Source organism: Anabrus simplex, chromosome 2 (genome assembly GCF_040414725.1).
Source record: "Anabrus simplex isolate iqAnaSimp1 chromosome 2, ASM4041472v1, whole genome shotgun sequence".
Taxonomy (NCBI): Eukaryota; Metazoa; Arthropoda; class Insecta; order Orthoptera; family Tettigoniidae; genus Anabrus; species Anabrus simplex.
The window spans coordinates 1,157,966,318-1,157,985,053 of NC_090266.1; the positions used below are offsets into that span (position 1 = coordinate 1,157,966,318).

The following is an 18,736-nucleotide window of genomic DNA, read 5'->3' on the forward strand; positions in this document are numbered from 1 at the left end:
CCACAGTTTATCAGCCAAGAATTGTATTTTGGTGATTCAAGGAGTACTCAACTTTTCAAAAACCTGCACTGTTAGCCAAATCCTTACCTTTATACGCTCCTTGTACTCAGCAACTATAGCATCAATATCTGTGGAACTGCTGCTGTCTTCTGCCTCGGCATCACTCGACGATGAAGATACTGACGACGAGGCAGATTCACCATGCTCACTCTCTGACGTCGCGTTTTCTACAAAGCGTTCGTTACAATAAGCTACTCCTTTGTTGGGACGCGTGGAGTCTTCTTGGACGGGTTCGGTTTCTGTAGACAATAACATCTCAGCGTCCCCAGTAAACCTCCCGCAGTAACCGTTACTTATCACTACACTACCGTTCATGATATGTTTAGTTTCGACTCCACTGCTGATGTGGTTACTGTCGTGAGGTTTAGGATCAACCTGATCTCCGTCATCCAGGTTGAGGGAAGCTATGGACCTGAGGGAGTTGATGGAAGCATTGATGAGGTATTTGGCCTCGTGACTTGAACGAGCTGATCGCGGGGTCGCTGACAATGAGGTCGCTACGGTGCTGGCTCCACTCACTTCTTGCTCCTGGTCTGGGGACGCTATACTTAGGCTGGTATAGTAGTGTTGTTGTTGAGTTTGGCGGAGTGCTGCAGGAAGGAAGCCAAGCCCTGACTTGAGACATCGAACAGTCAAACGATGGCGACGTAGCCGTTGGTTGTCTGGATCATCCTCGTCATCACCACAGAGATCGTCATAATCATCCCCGCGCGTGGCAGAAGGTGTACTGCGAGCAAGACGGCGATAACGAGTTGTAGACGATGAGGCTTGTTCTGTGGAAAGAGGATAACAAATATATTTACTGACGGGATGAAGCATCTACACTAAACATATACAAAATGCCCATATCTATATGCACTTAAATACAGTAGCGTAGCCAGGATCGGCCGATGGCGGGGGTTATAGTTACAAAATTAGAACACACTGAAGGTGCTTGTGCGAGTGCGGTGCGCGCATGCAAGACTTGTCATTATAACTACATTGATACAAGTGAATTATGATGATATTCAAATTGCATTACACTCCAAAATCTAATGTTAAAAAACAGATCAAGAACAGTACGATGAATATCAACAGTTTTGCAGCGAATGGTTTGTTCAGTTTTCAAACTAAAATCCAACGTTCGAGGCTTCCTAGAAAATAGATTCAACAGACCTGTTGGTTCTAAAATTATGTCTCTGAATGTTTATTTTCTAAAATTTCCAATAATAATTGTACCGGAGGTACACCTTCTCCGTCCAGTTGAACTGCGCGCATTCTAGAAGGCCACCTGTGCTGTGAATCCTAAACTATGTATCTGAAGATACTTGGACCTTTAATCTTTATATGTCTCTACTATCGGTCTATGTGCCTACAACCGTCGCACTAATTCAGATAAGTTTTCGGCTACTATGAGATAGGAAAAAGCAAGTGGTGGTGATTACTGTTTAAAGAGGAGGACTGGGGAAGAACTGCCGTGGCCATAATAACAGCCCTAGTATTTGCCTGGTGTAAAAGTAGGAAAAATACAGGAAACAATCTTCAGGGCTGCCGATGATGCGGTTCGAACCTACGATCTCCAGAATACAAGCTACATTCATATGGGCCGTACAACACATTCGGTTACACATTACTATTGCTTCATCCTCCATTCGTCGAAACCATTACGAGTAGACTACACTGACCGTAACAACGCTATAATGAAAGCTACACTTCCCCGTACGGTGGCGTGTCGCTTTAGTGTCGATAATATTATGAGATTTAATTTCCACCGAAAGCGATACTCTTACCTGTGGGCAAGTAACGCTCATGCTTAGTCATATTTGAGTAATGTGTAGGAAGACAAACAGCTGACTGACGTTCGGCGCGCGTACCGACGAATTTCATTGGTTGCGACAAGCAAAGATTTGCATAAAAGATACTTCTATATCTATTTTAAAACCAATATTGAAAGTTTAAATGATGTCTAGTTAAACACCGGCTGAACATTGTTTATGCATGATTTTGACGTTGTTTAGGTAGACGTTGCCTAAGGCTTAAGACTAGTCATCGTTTCTGCAATCGGCCCTTAGTGTTTTAACTTAGGCTCTGATCTTTTCTCTGTCCACACATTCACACCAGCACCTTCTTACACCTCTGTGAACCACGGATATCCAGTAATAATAATAATAATAATAATAATAATAATAATAATAATAATAATAATAATTATTATACGTCCCACTAGCTACTTTTACGATTTTCGGCGACGCCGAGGTGCCGGAATTTACTCCCGCAGAAGTTCTCTTACGTGCCAGTAAATCCACCGACACGAGGCTGATGTATTTGAGCACCTTCAAATACCACCGGACTGAGCCAGGATCGAACCTGCCAAGTTGGAGTAAGAAGACCAGCGCCTGAACCATCTGAGCCACTCAGCCCTGCTAAAATTTCCATGGAGGGTGGGGTCTAACCCCGAGTAACCACCCCTTGGCTACGCACTTGCTTAAATACCAAGATATCACCGGGTGAGTTGGCCGTGCGGTTAGGAGCGCGCAGCTGTGAGCTTGCATCCATGAGATAGTGGGTTCGTACCCCACTGTCGGCAGCCCTGAAGATGGTTTTCCGTGGTTTCCCATTTTCACACCAGGCAAATACTGGGGCTGTACATTAATTAAGGCCACGGCCGTTTTCTTCCCACTCCTAGCCCTTTCCTATCCCATCGTCACCATAGGACCTATCTGTGTCGGTGCGACATAAAGCAAATTGTAAAAAGAAAATACCAAGATATGTGCTCCAAACCCGAAAAATAAACATGTTTGTATGAATATAAAAATCAGATATACGCTAAGAGAGCAAAACATGCATATAAAATAAACCAGAATATATGCCCTTAAGGCTACAGAATATAGGCTACATATCTATATGTATCTAGGAACCAGAATAATATATGCTACCCAGCAAAAATGCGTGTCCAAATATTCTTTAAAACCAAAATACACTCATATGCATAAAAACCAGAACACATTTAAAGACTAGAGGTAGAAAGTTCATATTCACAGGACATGTGCATTTAGTATTTTCTGAAGAAATGATTAGCATTTGAACCATGTCGGCCATCAGGTTCAAGGTCCACATCGATATCTCTGCGTACCATCACCGACTGGTAAAATGTGCTTGCGGCACTCGTTGTCGCTATAAACCGAATGTAATGGATCAGTGTGACTTGAGTAGTCGTGCAGGATGTCTCGCAGAAGTATGCGAGAACCGCACCATCAAATGAGTGAGTTTGAAAGAGGACGCATTATTGGCATGAAAGAACGTGATGCATCCATCCGGGAAATTGCTGCTCGTGTGGGACGAAGTGTGTCGGTAGTGCAACGGGTATGTACAGAATGGTTCACAGAAGGCCGTAGAACACGACGAAATGGGTCTGGTTGCACCACCCAGACCACCCTCCGAGAAGATCGACACCTCATCCGAATGGTATTGTAGGACAGATCTACGTCCTCCTCGGCTCTGGCGTAACAGTGGAACAGTGTAACACATCGTATACTATCAGGAGTGACAGTCCGTCGCCGTTTATTACGGTCTGGGTTGCCGGCGAGTCGTCCACTTCTCCACCTACCTTTGACTAATGTGCATAAACATGCTAGACTGCAATGTTGTATGGAACGACGTCACTAGGCACAGGAATGGCAGCAGATAGTGTTTTCGGACGAATGTAGGTTCTGTTTGTTTGAAAATAATGGCCGCATTTTGGTTCTCCGCAGACAGGGTGAGAGGCATCACATTGACTGCATTCGCACAAGACATACAGCGCCAACTCATGGCCTTATGGTGTGGGGTGCTATTGGGTACAACCACAAATCATAGTTGGTGCGTGTCCAGGGACTGTGACCAGTATGACCTACGTGAATGACGTCCTGCGACCCGTAGCCATACACCTTCTGCACGACACCCCAGACGCCATATTACAGCAGGACAATGTTGCTGCACGAACATTTGCTTTATTGTTGTCACAGAATGTCAGACTGTTGCCCTGGCTCGCCCGATCACCAGACTTGTCGTCAGTCGATAATGTGTGGGATATGGTGAAACGACGGCTGTGGCGTTGTGACCCAATGCCAATCACCAAAGATGAACTGTGGCACCAGGTGAATGCAGCATGGGTGGCTATACCCCAGGATGCCATTCGTGCCTTATACGCGTCGATGCCATCACGCATGGAACAATTTATCAGTGCCCATGGAGGATACAGTGCCTACTAGGTAACAGGACACATGCTGAACCTATGTGACTGAAATGATAAGCGTTTCTGCAGAACATACTAATGAACATGTCCTGTGAATATGAACTTCCTATCCCTAGTCTTTCAAGGTGTTCTGTTTCTTAAGGACACGAGTGCATGCATTGTCGTAGCGCCTGCTAAGATCGCTATGTGAAATATTTTAGCTTAGAAGTTTGGCCGGTAAGGTTCTGTTATCTATGGTTCAATATTGTGGGGAAATTTCCAAGAAATTCTGGCTCTTCATGATATGTTTCGAGTCAGTATTTCTCCAAAAATATTATCACATTACGGTTTTCCTAGGCGGAACAACGATCTGGTTCTATGCTCCTAGGAAACAAGATATATGCCATAAAGTGAGAAACATATGCTCATATGTAATACATATATATAGTGAGCCATTATACATGATCTTACAACTACAAAATATGAATATCTGTATATATCTAGGAATCAGTAGAAAGACAGCAAAGTGCGCGTACGTATATAAACTGGCGGAAAAAAATATCCAAACCCTATAAATAAGGAATGTAGAATACTGAAATTTGGGCAATATGTTTGTTGATGTTATATATTTATTTGATTAAAGGTACAAGGTACAGGTTAACATCCGCTCGAGAAGAGCCATCGCAAATGTGCCATGCTGGTCCATTCATAACCGGTGTAATCGCCTGGCTGTTGAATGCAGGCATGAAAACATGCATGCATTGTGTCGTACACGTGCCGGGTATGAGCTTGTGGGATGGAGTTCCATGACTTGCACTTGGTCGGTCAATACAGGGGCGGATAATGCCGGTTGTGGATGACCCTGGAATTGTCGTCCAATTTTGTCCGATACGTGTTTGTTTTAGGACAGATCGGGGGATCGATCAGGCCAAGGCAACATGTCGACCATCTATAGAGCACGTTGGGTTATAACAGCGGCATGGAGGCGTGCATTATCCTGTTGGAAAATACCCCCGGGAATGCTGTTCATGAATGGTAGTACAACAGGTCGAATCACCAGACGGACGTACACATCTGCAGTCAGGGCGAGTGGGATAACAACAAGAGTGCTCCTGCTGTCATAGAAAATATCTCCCCAGACCAGAACTCCGGTGTAGGTCCAGTGTGTCGAAGTCGCAGACAGGTGAAATGCAGACGCTCGCTTGGCTCCACTCTAACAAACACGGCTATCACAGGCACAAAGGCAGAACCGGCTTTCATCGGAAAACACAACGGACCTCCACTCCATCCTCCAATGAGCTCTCGCTTGACACCACTGAAGTCACAGACGGCGGTGGTATGGGGTAAGTGGAATGCACGATGCAGCACGATGCAGGACGTCTGGCTCGATGCTGTCCTTAAAGTAACCGATTTCAAACAGTTCATTGCGTCACTGTAGTGCCAACTGCCGCTTGAATTGCTGCTGCAGGCGCAGTCCGCTACGCCACAGTCATGTCGAATACGGCGGTCCTCCCTCTCGGTGGTGCCACGGGGACGTCTGGAGCCCGGCCTCCTTGCGAGCGTACCTTCTCGTGACCACTGCTGCCATCACGCATGCACAGTTGAGACATTCCTGCCACGTCGTTCTGCAATAGCGCGGACGGAAAATCCACCTTCACGTAGCCCTATTATACGGCCCCGTTCAACCGCAGTGAGCTGTTGATACTGGCCTCTTCGTCGTCGTAAAGGCATTCTTGACCCAGTCACAGTCACGCCGTCAAATCTCACAGATAACTAACGCTCTCGCAGAGTACAGCCCTTATTTAAAAAACCTGATGTGTAAAGTCATCGGACCACTACTAGCGCCACGCTAATGCGACTTGCGGGACATTTTAATCAACGTTTCCTTTTAGAAGTATGTATGTATTTTGGGTATTCAGCCCGAAGGCTGGTTTGATCCTCTGCAGCTCCGCCAACAGCTGTCATAAATAGCCTAGGCGTCACTGAAGAGGCATACTAGGGAAATGAGGAGTGAGATAGTTTCCCGTTGCTTTCCTCACCGAGCCAGCAGTTGCTATTACATAACAGTCTGCCAAGCCCACTGAAATGCATGCACCAACCAACCCTATGAGCGATAGTTTCACACCATTCATAACAGGGACTGGTTGCATAAGGAATGGTATTACTAGCACCTCTCATACCTCAGTCACTTTCATATTGTCAAAGCCAAGGATGAGACTGAGACAGGTCAATGAAAGTAACAAATTTGATATAGCCCATGCCAGAAGACACAGTGCACTGTAAACACTACATCTCGCCAGCAAAGGCATTTCAGAAGTATAAACAATCTTACCAACGTTCGTTAATCTAGCACAACCCCTTCTTGGTGTATGGATATATTTTTGCGCCAGTGTGTATATATATATTCCTCAAAACCAGGAACTATTTTTTTTTACAATTTATTTTACGTCGCACCGACACAGATAGGTCTTATGGCGACGATGGGATATGAAAGTCCTAGGAGTGGAAAGGAAGCGGTCGTGGTGTGAAAATGGGTAACCACGGAAAGCCATTTTAGGTCTGCCGCCAGTGGGGCTCCAACCCAGTATCTCCCGGCTGCAAGCACACAGCTGCGCACTCCTAACCGCACGGCCAACTCGCCCGGTCTAAGTTTATTTTACTGCATACATAATCCACGGGAAAAATAAAAAAACACTTGACCACAGTCTCAGTTTAAGAGAAACAAATAGCAAAACTAAACAAGAGAGTATGTTATCTATCACATGTGCTTCTTGGTGTCATCAAGATACACCTTTTGTGAGTTGTCGCGTAAGCCCACTTTTCTTCTATTGCGGTATAGTTCTCATTTAGGTATAACACCAAGAAGTGTAATTCCCTATGCAGCTCTTGTAGATGGTAACGAGACAATTTTATAACGAGATACAAGAATTTATATTCTCATTAGACCATGAGCTACCAATGCGCCATTGTCTTACACTCACAGATTTCCTTTAATGCTAAGTTAATTACGGGAATTGCCGAGTTGAGTGGCGCAGAAGGTTGAAGCACTGGCCTTCTGAACACAACTTGGCAGGTTCGATCCCGGCTCAGTCCGGTGGTATTTGATGGTGCTCAAATAAGTCAGCCTGGTGTCGTTAGATTTTCTGGCACGTAAAATAACTATTATTTATCATGGGAATTACTGTGAATATATTCTTCCTTTGTCAGTCACAATATGTCCAGCTCCATGGATAGTTTTCTTTTTTTTGGTGGTGAATTACACGACTGCTCGGGACAGCACAAGCACCAAGAGGGTTATCCTGAACTAGTACCAATAGGTAGCGCGCGTATACTACTCGGACTACGCCATTCCACCTTCATTTGTTTCAGGGCTTGAAGGTTAGAATATCGCTGTCATTTAATTGACTCATAAGTACTATTGTGGTATCCTGAGATTCAATAAAAATGCCGGATTAATGTTGTGTGTCATTGTGCAAAAACCGAGGCATGCCATTTTCGTTCCATCAGTTTCCAAAAGATGTGAAACTTAGAAAACAGTGGATACATTCTATCAGAAGAAAGAATCTTAAACTGAGCGAGATTACGAAGAATGATAGAGTCTGTTCAGCACTTTTTAGGAGCGATGATTATAGAACGACGTTATTAGGTACGTAGATAAGTATATAACTATATAATCTATTTAACATTAAATGTGTTAAAGTGTGTTTAGAGGTACATGCCACTTGCAATTATATTATCGTTCGAATGACTATGAATATTTTGATTTTGTAGGTGAAAGGTCGCGGTTGGGATTACATGCAGTGCCATCTGTATTTCCCTGGACTCCTGACACCGGCTCAGATGTAAAGATGAGAGAGGTTAGGGCACGTAACAGAGGAAAGAAGGAGGATGATCTGATGACAAGGCAAGACACAGCTGTGCTTCTGGACACCAATGACTTACCTATAGCAGCATTTGAAGAGTGTCAGTCATCTAGTGTTAATGAAAATATGAACCTTCCATTATCAAGCGGTACCGGTAACTTATTTAGGGATGTTGCATGCCAAACCAAAGACACTGAGGGTGTACTTGATATTGAAAGACTTCTAACAATATCTGGTGCAGTGCAACTCTTCACAGGTTTTGACAACAGAGATGATTTTTATTTAGTGTTTCAAGCCCTGGGATTTAGTCTACAGGTATTTCCAATTCCACCAGAATACTGTTTCTTTTTAACAATGATGAAATTGAGAATGGCCAAAACAGATAAGGAACTTGCATATGATTTTGGTTTAAATGTAACAACAGTAGGGCTAATTTTTTCTGTATGGATAAATTTTATGTATTGCCAGTTCAAAGAATTAAATATTTGGGTTGATCAAAAGACTGTGAGGGAAAACTCCCCTATCGAATTTAAGAAGCAATATCCTTACACAAGAGTAATTTTAGACTGTACTGAAATTCCAGTAATGAAGCCTAAGAGTTCTAGTGCCCAACAGGAAACATTTTCTACGTACAAAAACTGTAACACTGTGGAGGTACTGATTGGAATAAATCCATCAGGATTTGTATGTTTTATATCAGATGCGTATGGTGGATCAGTTTCAGACAGGCAGTTGTTCATAAAATCTAATATTATTGACTTTCTTGGAAGAAGGTGACTCAGTAATGGTTGACCGAGGATTTCAAATTCAAGACCTACTTTGCTCAAAGGGAGTAAGTGTAAATATTCCACCCTTCTTGAAAGGGAAAAGGCAGTTCTCCACCATGGAAAATACCATGACAAGGAGAATTGCTTCCAAAAGAATACACATTGAAAGGGCTATAGGCTTAGGGAAAACATACAAAATTCTACAAACAAAGCTTCACATAAGCAAAGTTCCTCTGTCAGGTAGGATTATTTTTGTATGTTACATGTTGTGCAATTTCAGGAGATCAATCATGTGATAGCTAGTATGTATTTATTTACAATAAAATGAAGCCTACTCAAGCAAAACATGGTAGGTAGACTATATTATGTTACAAGTGAGCAGTTGCTGGAAGCATGATATAATTGTTCATTTATTGTTCATTTATACCAAAGGCTCATGGACCTAGTTCTCCATTAAAGCTGGAATAAAGTACTCATAGTAACATTTATCAAGCTGTGGTAGCATTTCGTGAATAAACTTCTCATTCCTCTCAATGTCCGACTCGTTGTCTGAATGGTCAGCGTACTGGCCTTCGGTTCAGAGGGTCCCGGGTTCGATTCCCGGCCGGGTCTGGGATTTTAACCTTCATTGGTTAAGTCCAGTGGCTCGGGGGCTGGGTGTTTGTGCTGTCCCGAACATTCCTGCAACTCACACACCACACATAACACTATCCTCCACCACAATAACACGCAGTTACCTACACATGGCAGATGCCGCCCACCCTCATCGGAGGGTCTGCCTTACAAGGGCTGCACCCGGCTAGAAATAGCCACACGAAATTAAAAATTAAATTCCTCTCAATGTTTATGATAACCATATCAACAGCTGTGTAGACAGAAAAACTACAGAACTGTCTATCAGTGATAAACAACTGTCCTTGCACTTGAAAATAATAGTTGTGTGACTGCTTTAAATGTATGCCATCCTTGTCCTCAATTAAATAAGGTGCAATACTGGCAGATACCTTGTCATATTCATGGCTTGGCACACCTTTCAGTTCCAGCACTCGGTCATTCCCAATGAGTCCATCACAACTTGCTGCTAGATAGTTTTTGGTGCGATGAATAATCAACCCACATTTGGATACACTATGATCTGTAATTTCTTCATACCTCCTCCTTGCCAGACGTTCCTTATCCAAACCCCATTTCATAAATTTATTTTGGTATTGACTACCTGCAATTATTGTATGGGCCAAAGTTTTGGCATCTTTAGTGTGGCATATTCTACCAAAATAACTTGCAGTTAGCCTGTACTTCCTTTCCTTGTACCATAGTGCACATCTGGATTGCCCTCTTGTTTCCCTTTCTATATATTTTATGGCATCCTCAGAGAGAGACACTAACTCAGATAAATAATTTGAGTTTGTGTCTGTTCCATAAAAATGATCATGTGCAACAGACAAGATGTTAACATTTGATTTGGGAAGTGATGACAAATAAGACAGTTTCATTCCTGAATTTTCAATTAAATGTCTCACATATGATGCATAACCTTCCTCGTTTCTGAGTGAGGCTGGTCTTGGATCAAAACATAATCGTGAACCTGTCGCTATGGGCAGATTTGACACTTTTACGGGACTTCCATGTACTTTCCTTTTTCGTGCAGGCTGGTGAAATGTTTATAAAACGTCAGTTGGTGTTTCTGAACATTTTATCAAACCAGTTTTGCTGAAGTATTCAAGGGCATAACAAAGGGCAGCAGTATGCTTACAACAGGCTTTGGGTGCAATACCTGCTACACACTCACAACTTGCTGCTAGAATGTCAGAACCACAGCGATCTAGTATCAACTTAACAGTGTACTCTTTGTTTTTGGTGAATTGTGATCTCACAGAAGACAGTACAAATACCCTATCACTCTCAAACACACACTTAATGATTTTAATGAACTTTTCATTAAATACATTATATCCGGCATCACATAACGACTCGTAATTCTTCACTGGAGCTCCATCGATCTCGGATTTTCTGAAAACGAAGTAGTCCATCAAGTGAATATGTGATAATTTCACATGAGGCAGAAAGGAGATTGATAAATCTTTAAAGTTCATGTCACTTGGAAATATAGGCCTACTGGTAACCCTATTTTCTGTTGGTGTCTCCGTTGTCCCATGTATTCCCATTTTCATATAAGCCCACAATCTAAAAAGAACAAACATTCATAGATAATTGTAGTACCAGTGTGTACGGTACTGATTATATCACTGTATTTATTATTTAAAATACTTTCGCACAGACAGCGTGTAAAACATCTGTATCGTACCTTTGACAAAGCTCTTGTTTATTACCACCAACTCTCCTTCCTCGCTTCCTCAACTCTTCTTTTAAAGTGATCATATTCATTTTATCTATGTTCGGATAAATATTAAATATGGCACTATTGGCATCATCCATATTCTCAGTCATAACTTAACTATGCATAACCTAGGCCTGATCACGTACTACATGTATTGAAAAACAATCTCATTCTAGTCCGAGTAGTACACTCATGCCATCTAGCGGCAAACGTTTGCATAGAATAACCCTAGTGTCCGTATGCCACAGAGTTCCTGCGGTTTGTCCAGCTCTTAAACTCGAAGAGCAAGACGCTGACCAATTATCCATGGATCCTACCTCTGCCACCTCACGAACAGTGTCCTGGAGCTTGAGATGTAGGGTCTGGGAGGACCAATACCTCGGTCAGGCGGCCTCATCTGCTATGCTAAACAAGGACCTTTTGGGGGATGGGAAGATCGGAAATTATAGACAAGGAACAGGAAAGGAAACGGCCGAGGCCTTAAGTGAGGTACCATCCGGCATTTGCCTGGAAAAGTGTGAAACCACGGAAGACCACTTGGAGGATGGCTGAGATGAGAATCGAATCACCGTTTGCACAGTTTTCCTCTCAAGGCTGAGTGGACACCGTTCCAGTCCTCATACAACATTTCAAATTTCGTGGCTGAGCCGGGACTCGATACCGGGCCACTGCGAGTGGCAGCTAATCGCCCATGCCACTAGACTACAGGGGTGGACCTGACCCATTTAAATGAAATGTATTATTTTTATTTGTGGATGAATTATTCCACATGATAATGAAATATTATTTGAACCGGATAGCCTGGAACTAACCATCTGGTATTTATATACTGTATGACTTGTATCAATATGAGAAGTCTGTTGCAATAAGGCATACTTGTAAAAATGGTACATGTTGTTTTGTATCTACCTTCCGAAACATTTAATTTGCAATGAGCCTTTCATACTAATACTAAGAAGACTACACATTATTAGTTACTGTTACATTTACTAATGCTTTTGTATTATTATAATAATAATAATTTTTTAATTAACAGTACCGAGCGAGTTGGGTGTGCGTTTACGGGCGCGCAGCTGTGAGCTTGCATACGGGAGATAGTGGATTCGAATCCCACTATCGGCAGATTTGAAGATGGATTCCCGTGGTTTCCCATTTTCACACCATGCAAATACCGGGCCGCTTCCTTCCCACTCCTAGACCTTTCCTATGTCATCGACGCCATAATACCTATTTGTGTCGGAGCGACATAAAGAAGGTTGTAAAAAAAAAAAACCATTTATTACTCTTCTTCTTCTTATTATTATTATTATTATTGTTATTTCCGTCTTCTTTGCTGAAGGGTCAGTGAAGTGGCTCTCGGTTGAGAAGGCCTGGGGTCGATTCACGGACTTGTTTAATATTTGCCTCGTGTAAAAATGGGAAGCAATGACAAAAACTGTTCAGGGCTGCCGACGGAGAGGATCGAATCCACTATCTCCCGAATGCTTGCGGAGACGTGACAGAAATCTCGCAGCCTCTCGGTCGGTATTATTATTTTATTCTTGCCGGCCCCGTAAGGAAGGGGTAGCGTGCCTGCCTCTTACCCGGAGGACACGGGTTCGATTCCCGGCCAAGTCAGGGATTTTTACATGGACCTGAGGGCTGGTTCAAAGTTCACTCAGCCTACGTGGTTAGAATTGAGGAGCTATCTGACGATGAGATAGCGGCTCCGGTCTAGAAATCCAAGAATAACGGCAGAGAGGATTCGTCCTTCTGACCACACGACACCTCATAATCTGCATTCCTTCGGGCTGAGCAGCGGTCGCTTGGTAGGGCAAGGCACTTCAAGGGCTGTAGTGCCATGGGGTTTGGTTTGGTTTGTTTGTCTTAGATAGACCCATTCATTCCCGCACCTTCTTACACCTCTGTCCACAACGGAGTCCCCGTAACAATTATTATTATTATTATTATTATTATTATTATTATTATTATTATTATTATTATTATTATTATTATTTGTTTGTTATTTGTTTTACGTCGCACCGACACAGATAGGTCTTATGGCGACGATGGGACAGGAAGGGGCTAGGAGTGGGAAGGAAGCGGCCGTGGCCTTAATTAAGGTACAGCCCCAGCATTTGCCTGGTGTGAAAATAGGAAACCACGGAAAACCATCTTCAGGGCTGCCGACAGTGGGGTTCGAACCCACGATCTCCCGAATACTGGATACTGGCCGCACTTAAGCGACTGCAGCTATCGAGCTCGGTATTATTATTATTATTATTATTATTATTATTATTATTATTATTATTATTATTTTCAGATCGGTATGTAGGGGTAGCGTCCTGCCTGTTACCCGGACGCCCCGGGTTCGATTCCCTGCCAGGTTAGGGATTATTACCTGGATCTGTGGGCTGGTTCGAGGTCCACTCAGCCTACGTGATTATAGTTAAGGAGCTATCTGGCGGTGAGATAGCGGCACCGGTCTAGAAAGCCAGGAATAACGGCCAAGACTATTCGTCGTGCTGACGGCACTACACCCCGTAATCCGGAGTCCTTAGGGATGAGCAGCGGTCACTTGGAAGGAATTGGGCATTTATGGCTCTAACTCCAAGCGGTTTTTGATGTTATCGTGATTATTATTATTATTATTATTATTATTAATTTAGATTGTGACCATTTTAATGACGGCAAGGAATTATTTGAGTTCTTCTTGCTAGGGGCTTTACGTCGCACCGACACAGATAGGTCTTATGGCGACGATGGGATAGGAAAGGCCTAGGAGTTGGAAGGAAGCGGCCGTGGCCTTAATTAAGGTACAGCCCCAGCATTTGCCTGGTGTGAAAATGGGAAACCACGGAAAACCATCTTCAGGGCTGCCGATAGTGGGATTCGAACCTACTATCTCCCGGATGCAAGCTCACAGCCGCGCGCCTCTACGCGCACGGCCAACTCGCCCGGTTATTTGAGTTCACTTCTCACGCCGAGAGTAATTTTTACGGGGACCCTCTTGTATATACTAACAGCGATACATGGATAGATATATTAATTGTAACCGTCACTGAAGTGATAAATAACTGTTATATTATGTTTATAATTATTAATCTTCTTCAATTTGTTTTACGTCGCACCGTCACAGGTAGGCTTTGGCGACGATGGGATAGGAAAGGCGTAGGAGTGGGAAGGAAGCGCCCGCGGCATTCATTGAGTTACAAATGCGGCATTTGCCTGGTGTGAAAGTGGGAAACCATGGAACTCCATCTTCAGGGCTGCCGACAGTGGGGATCGAACCCACTATATCCCGGATGGAAGCACACAGCTGCGCGCACTAAACGCCCAGCCAGCTCGCCCGGTCAAAGCTTATTTCACTGCATATATAAATCAAGGGCAAAGGCAATTCTTTGCCCAACAGTCTCAGTTTAAAAAATGTAATTGCTAAAATCAATGAAAGGATATGTTATCAATCACATGTGCTTATTGGTGTCATCAAGATACATCTTTTTTGAGTTGTCACGTGAGCGGGTTTAGTCTATAATATTGTCATTTATTCACCCCACTTTTCTTCTATTCCTTTATAGTTCTCATTTAGGTATAACAGCAAGAAGTGTAGTTACATTTGCAACTCTTGTGGTGGTAATCAGACAATTTTATAGTGAGATACCATGCATTTTATTTCCATTAGACCTTGAGCTACCAGTGCGCCATCTACAGTATGCGACTGAGAGATTTCCTTTCATGCAAGTTAATTATGGGAATTGTCGTGCTGGGTGGCTCAGACGGTTGATGCACTGGCCTTCTGAACCCAGCTTGGCAGGTTGAATCCTGGCTCAGTCCGGAGGTTTTTGGAGGTGGTCACAAATGTCAGCCTCTTGCCGGTAGAGTTACTGGCACGTAAAATAACTATTATTAATCATGGTAATTAGTGTGAATATGTTGTCATTTTGTGAGCCATAATATGTCCAGCTCCGTGGATAATTGGTCAGCGACTTGCTCTTCGAGTTTGGACAAACCGCAGTAACTCTGTTGCACACGGACACTTGATGCTTGTGCTGTCCCGATCAGTCGTGTAATTCACCACCACACACAACACTACCCTCAACACTGGTTTCGTAACGTAATTTTTAAAATTTCATTATTGTTTTAAATTCCAGGGTTGATTATTCCTCCCTATTCAGCGAGGGATCCTACCTTTATCGCCCCACGGGCAGTGACCTGGAGCGTGAGATAGTGGGTCTGGGATACAACTGCTGGGAAGAACCAATACTTCTCAAAGGCGGCCTCATCTGCTATGGTGAACAAGGACCTTGTGGGAGGGATGGTAAATTAGGAAGTTATAGAAAAGGGAAAGGGAAGGAAGTGGCCGTGGCCTTAAATTAGTTACATCCGGGCATTTGCCTGGAGAAGTGGGTAACCACGGAAAACCATATGGAGGATGGCAGAGGTGAGAATCGAATCACCCTTTTCTCAGTTGACCTCCCGATTGAGTGGACCCCGTTCCAGTCCTCGTACAACATTTCAAATTTCGTGGCAGAGCCGGGACTCGATACCGGGCCACTCCAGGTGGGAGCTAATCGCACTTACCACTACACTACAGAGGCGAACCCGACCCATTTAAATTGAATATACGATTTTTATTTATGGATGAATGATTCCGCATGCTAATGAAACAATAATTGAAGCCGATAGCCTGGAACTAACCATCTGGTATTTATATACTGTATGACTTGTATCTGTAGCAATAAGGCATACTTGTAAAAGTGGTACATGTTGTTTTGTATCTACCTTTCGTAACATTTAATTTGTATTGAACATTCACACCAGTGTTTACTACACTACACGTTATTAGTTACTGTTTCATTTACTAATGCTTTTATATTATTATCATTATTTTTTATTTAATCGGTAACAGGCGAGTTGGCCGTGGGGTTAGTGGCGCTCAGCTGTGAGCTTGCATCTGGGAGATAGTGGGTTCGAATCGCGTTATCGGCTGCTTTGCAGGTGGATACCCGTGCTTTCCCATTTTCACCATGCAAATGCGGGGACTGTACCTTATTTAAGTCCATGGCCGCTTCTTTCCCACTCGTAGCCCTTTCCAATGCCATCGTCGCCATAATACCTATCTGTGTCGGAGCGACGTGAAGGAGGATGTATTAACATAATTAGTATTGCTACAATTATTATTATTTTCGGCTGCTTTGCTGAAGGGTCAGCGAAGTGGTTTTTCGTTCAGAGGGCCCGGGTTCGTTTCCTGGACTTGTTGAATATTTGCCTATTGTAAAAATGGGAAGCAATGAAAAACCCCTTCAGGGCTGCCGGTGCAGAGGATCGAATCCACTATCTCACGAATGCTGGCTAACATTTACGTGACAGAAACCTCGCAGCCTCTCGGTTCATATTATTATTATTATTATTATTATCATTATTATTATTATTATTATTATTATTATTGCCGGCCCCGTGATATACGGCTAGTATGCCTGCCTTTTACCCAGACGCCCCGTATTCGATTCCCGGCCAGGTCAGGAATTTTTAACCCGATCTAATGACTGGTTGTAGGCCCAGTCAGCCTACCTGATTACAATTGAAGAGCTATCTGACGGTGAGATAGCGGCACCCATCTAAGAATCTAAGAATAACGGCCGAGAGAATTCATCGTGCTGACCACACGCCACCTCGTAAACTGGAGGCCTTCATGCTGTGCATCGGTCACTTAGTAGGCATTGGCCTTTCATGGATCTAACGCCATTGGATTATTATTATTATTATTATTATTATTATTATTATTATTATTATTATTATTATTATTATGCTATTAATTTCGTTTGTACCATTTTCATGAGCCTCCGATGCTCAGGCGGCAGCGCGTCTGCCTCTCACGGCGGGGTTCCCTGTTTCAAATTCAGGTCTCTCCATGTGAGTTTTATGCTGGACAAAGCGGAGGCGCGACAGGATTTTCTCCGGGTACTCCGGTTTTCCCTGTCATCTTTCATTACAGCAACACTCTCCATTATCATTTCATTTCATCTGTCAGTCATTAATCATTGCCCCACAGCAGGGCGACAGGCTTCGTCAGCCGGCACAATTCCTATTCTCGCCACAAGACGTGGGTTTCATTCATTCCATCCCTGATACGATCACTGACTGGAAAACAAGTTGTAGGTTTTCATTCGTAATTTTAATGACGGCGAAGAAATATTTCAGTTGTCCGCTCACGGTGAGAGTAATATCACGACCACCCTCTTGTATATACTATCAATGATATGTGGATATATATAATCATTGTAACCGTCATTGAAGTGATAGATGACTGTTATTTTATTTTTTATTATTATTTTCTTGCAATTTGATTTACGACGGATCGACACAGGTAGGTCGTTTGGAGACGATGGGATAGGAAAAGCCTAAGATTGGGAAGAAGGCGTCTGCGGCCTATATTAAGGTACAACCTGGTTTGAAAATGGGAAACCACGGACAACCCTCTTCAGGGCTGCCGACAGTGCAGCTAGAACCCACCATCTCCCGGATGCAAGCACACAGCTGCGCACCCGTAAATGCACGGCCAACTCACCCGGTAAAAGTTCATTTTACCGCATACATAATTCACTGACAAAGTCAAACATTTGCCCCACAGTCTTAGTTTAATAGAAAGTATTTTCAAAATTCAACAAGAGGATATGTTATCAATCACTTGTGCTTTTTGGAGTCATCAAGATACATCTTTTGTGAGTTGTGGCGTATGCGGATGTATTCTGTAATATTGTAACTTATTCAGCCCACTTTCCTTCTGAACCCCAAACCCCATGTTAACACACTCATTGAAGGCCCTTCGCCTACCAAGCGACCGCTGTTCAGCCTGAAGGCCTGCAGATTACGAGGTGCCGTGCGGTTAGCACGACGAATCCTCTCGACCGTTATTCTTGGCTTTCTAGACCGGGGCTGCTACCTCACCATCTGATAGCTCCTCAATTCTAATTTCGTAGGCTGACTGGACCTCGAACCAGCCATCAGGTCCAGGTAAAGATACATGACCTAGCCGGGAATCGAGCCCGGGTCCTCCGGGTAACAGGCAGGCAAGCTACCCCTACACAACGGGGCTGGCTCCACTTTTCTTCTATTGCGGTATATTTCTCATTTAGGTTTTACGCAAGAAGTGTAATTCCCTTTGCAACTCTTGTAGATGGTAATGAGATACTTTTATAATGAGCTAACAATCATTCTTATTTCCATTAGACCAAGAGTTACCGTTGCTCCATCTACAGTAAGCGACTGGTCTTACACTCACAGATTTCCCTTCTTGCTATATTAATTATGGGAATTGTCGTGGTGGGTGGCTCAGACGGCTGATACACTGATCTTCTGAACCCAGCTTGGGAGGTTCGATCCTGGCTCAGTCCGGTGGTACTGAAGGTGATCAAATTCGTCAGCCGAGTGTCAAGTAGATTTAGTGGTACGTAAAATTACAATTAGTAATCAAGGGAATTACTGTGAACATTTTCTTCCCTTGCGAGTCGTAATATGTCCAGCTCCGTGGATAATT

General features: G+C 43.4%; 1 protein-coding gene across 1 annotated transcript in view; it reads right to left on the reverse strand.

The window, feature by feature from the left end:
- The window catches only part of tadr (torn and diminished rhabdomeres), a 214,001-nt gene that overhangs the window by 21,801 nt on the left and 173,464 nt on the right, over positions 1-18,736 (reverse strand). Inside the window, exon 7 of the mRNA XM_067140157.2 lies at positions 88-833. Within this exon, the coding sequence (XP_066996258.2) occupies positions 88-833 (746 nt within the window). The remainder of the gene's footprint in view (positions 1-87; positions 834-18,736) is intronic.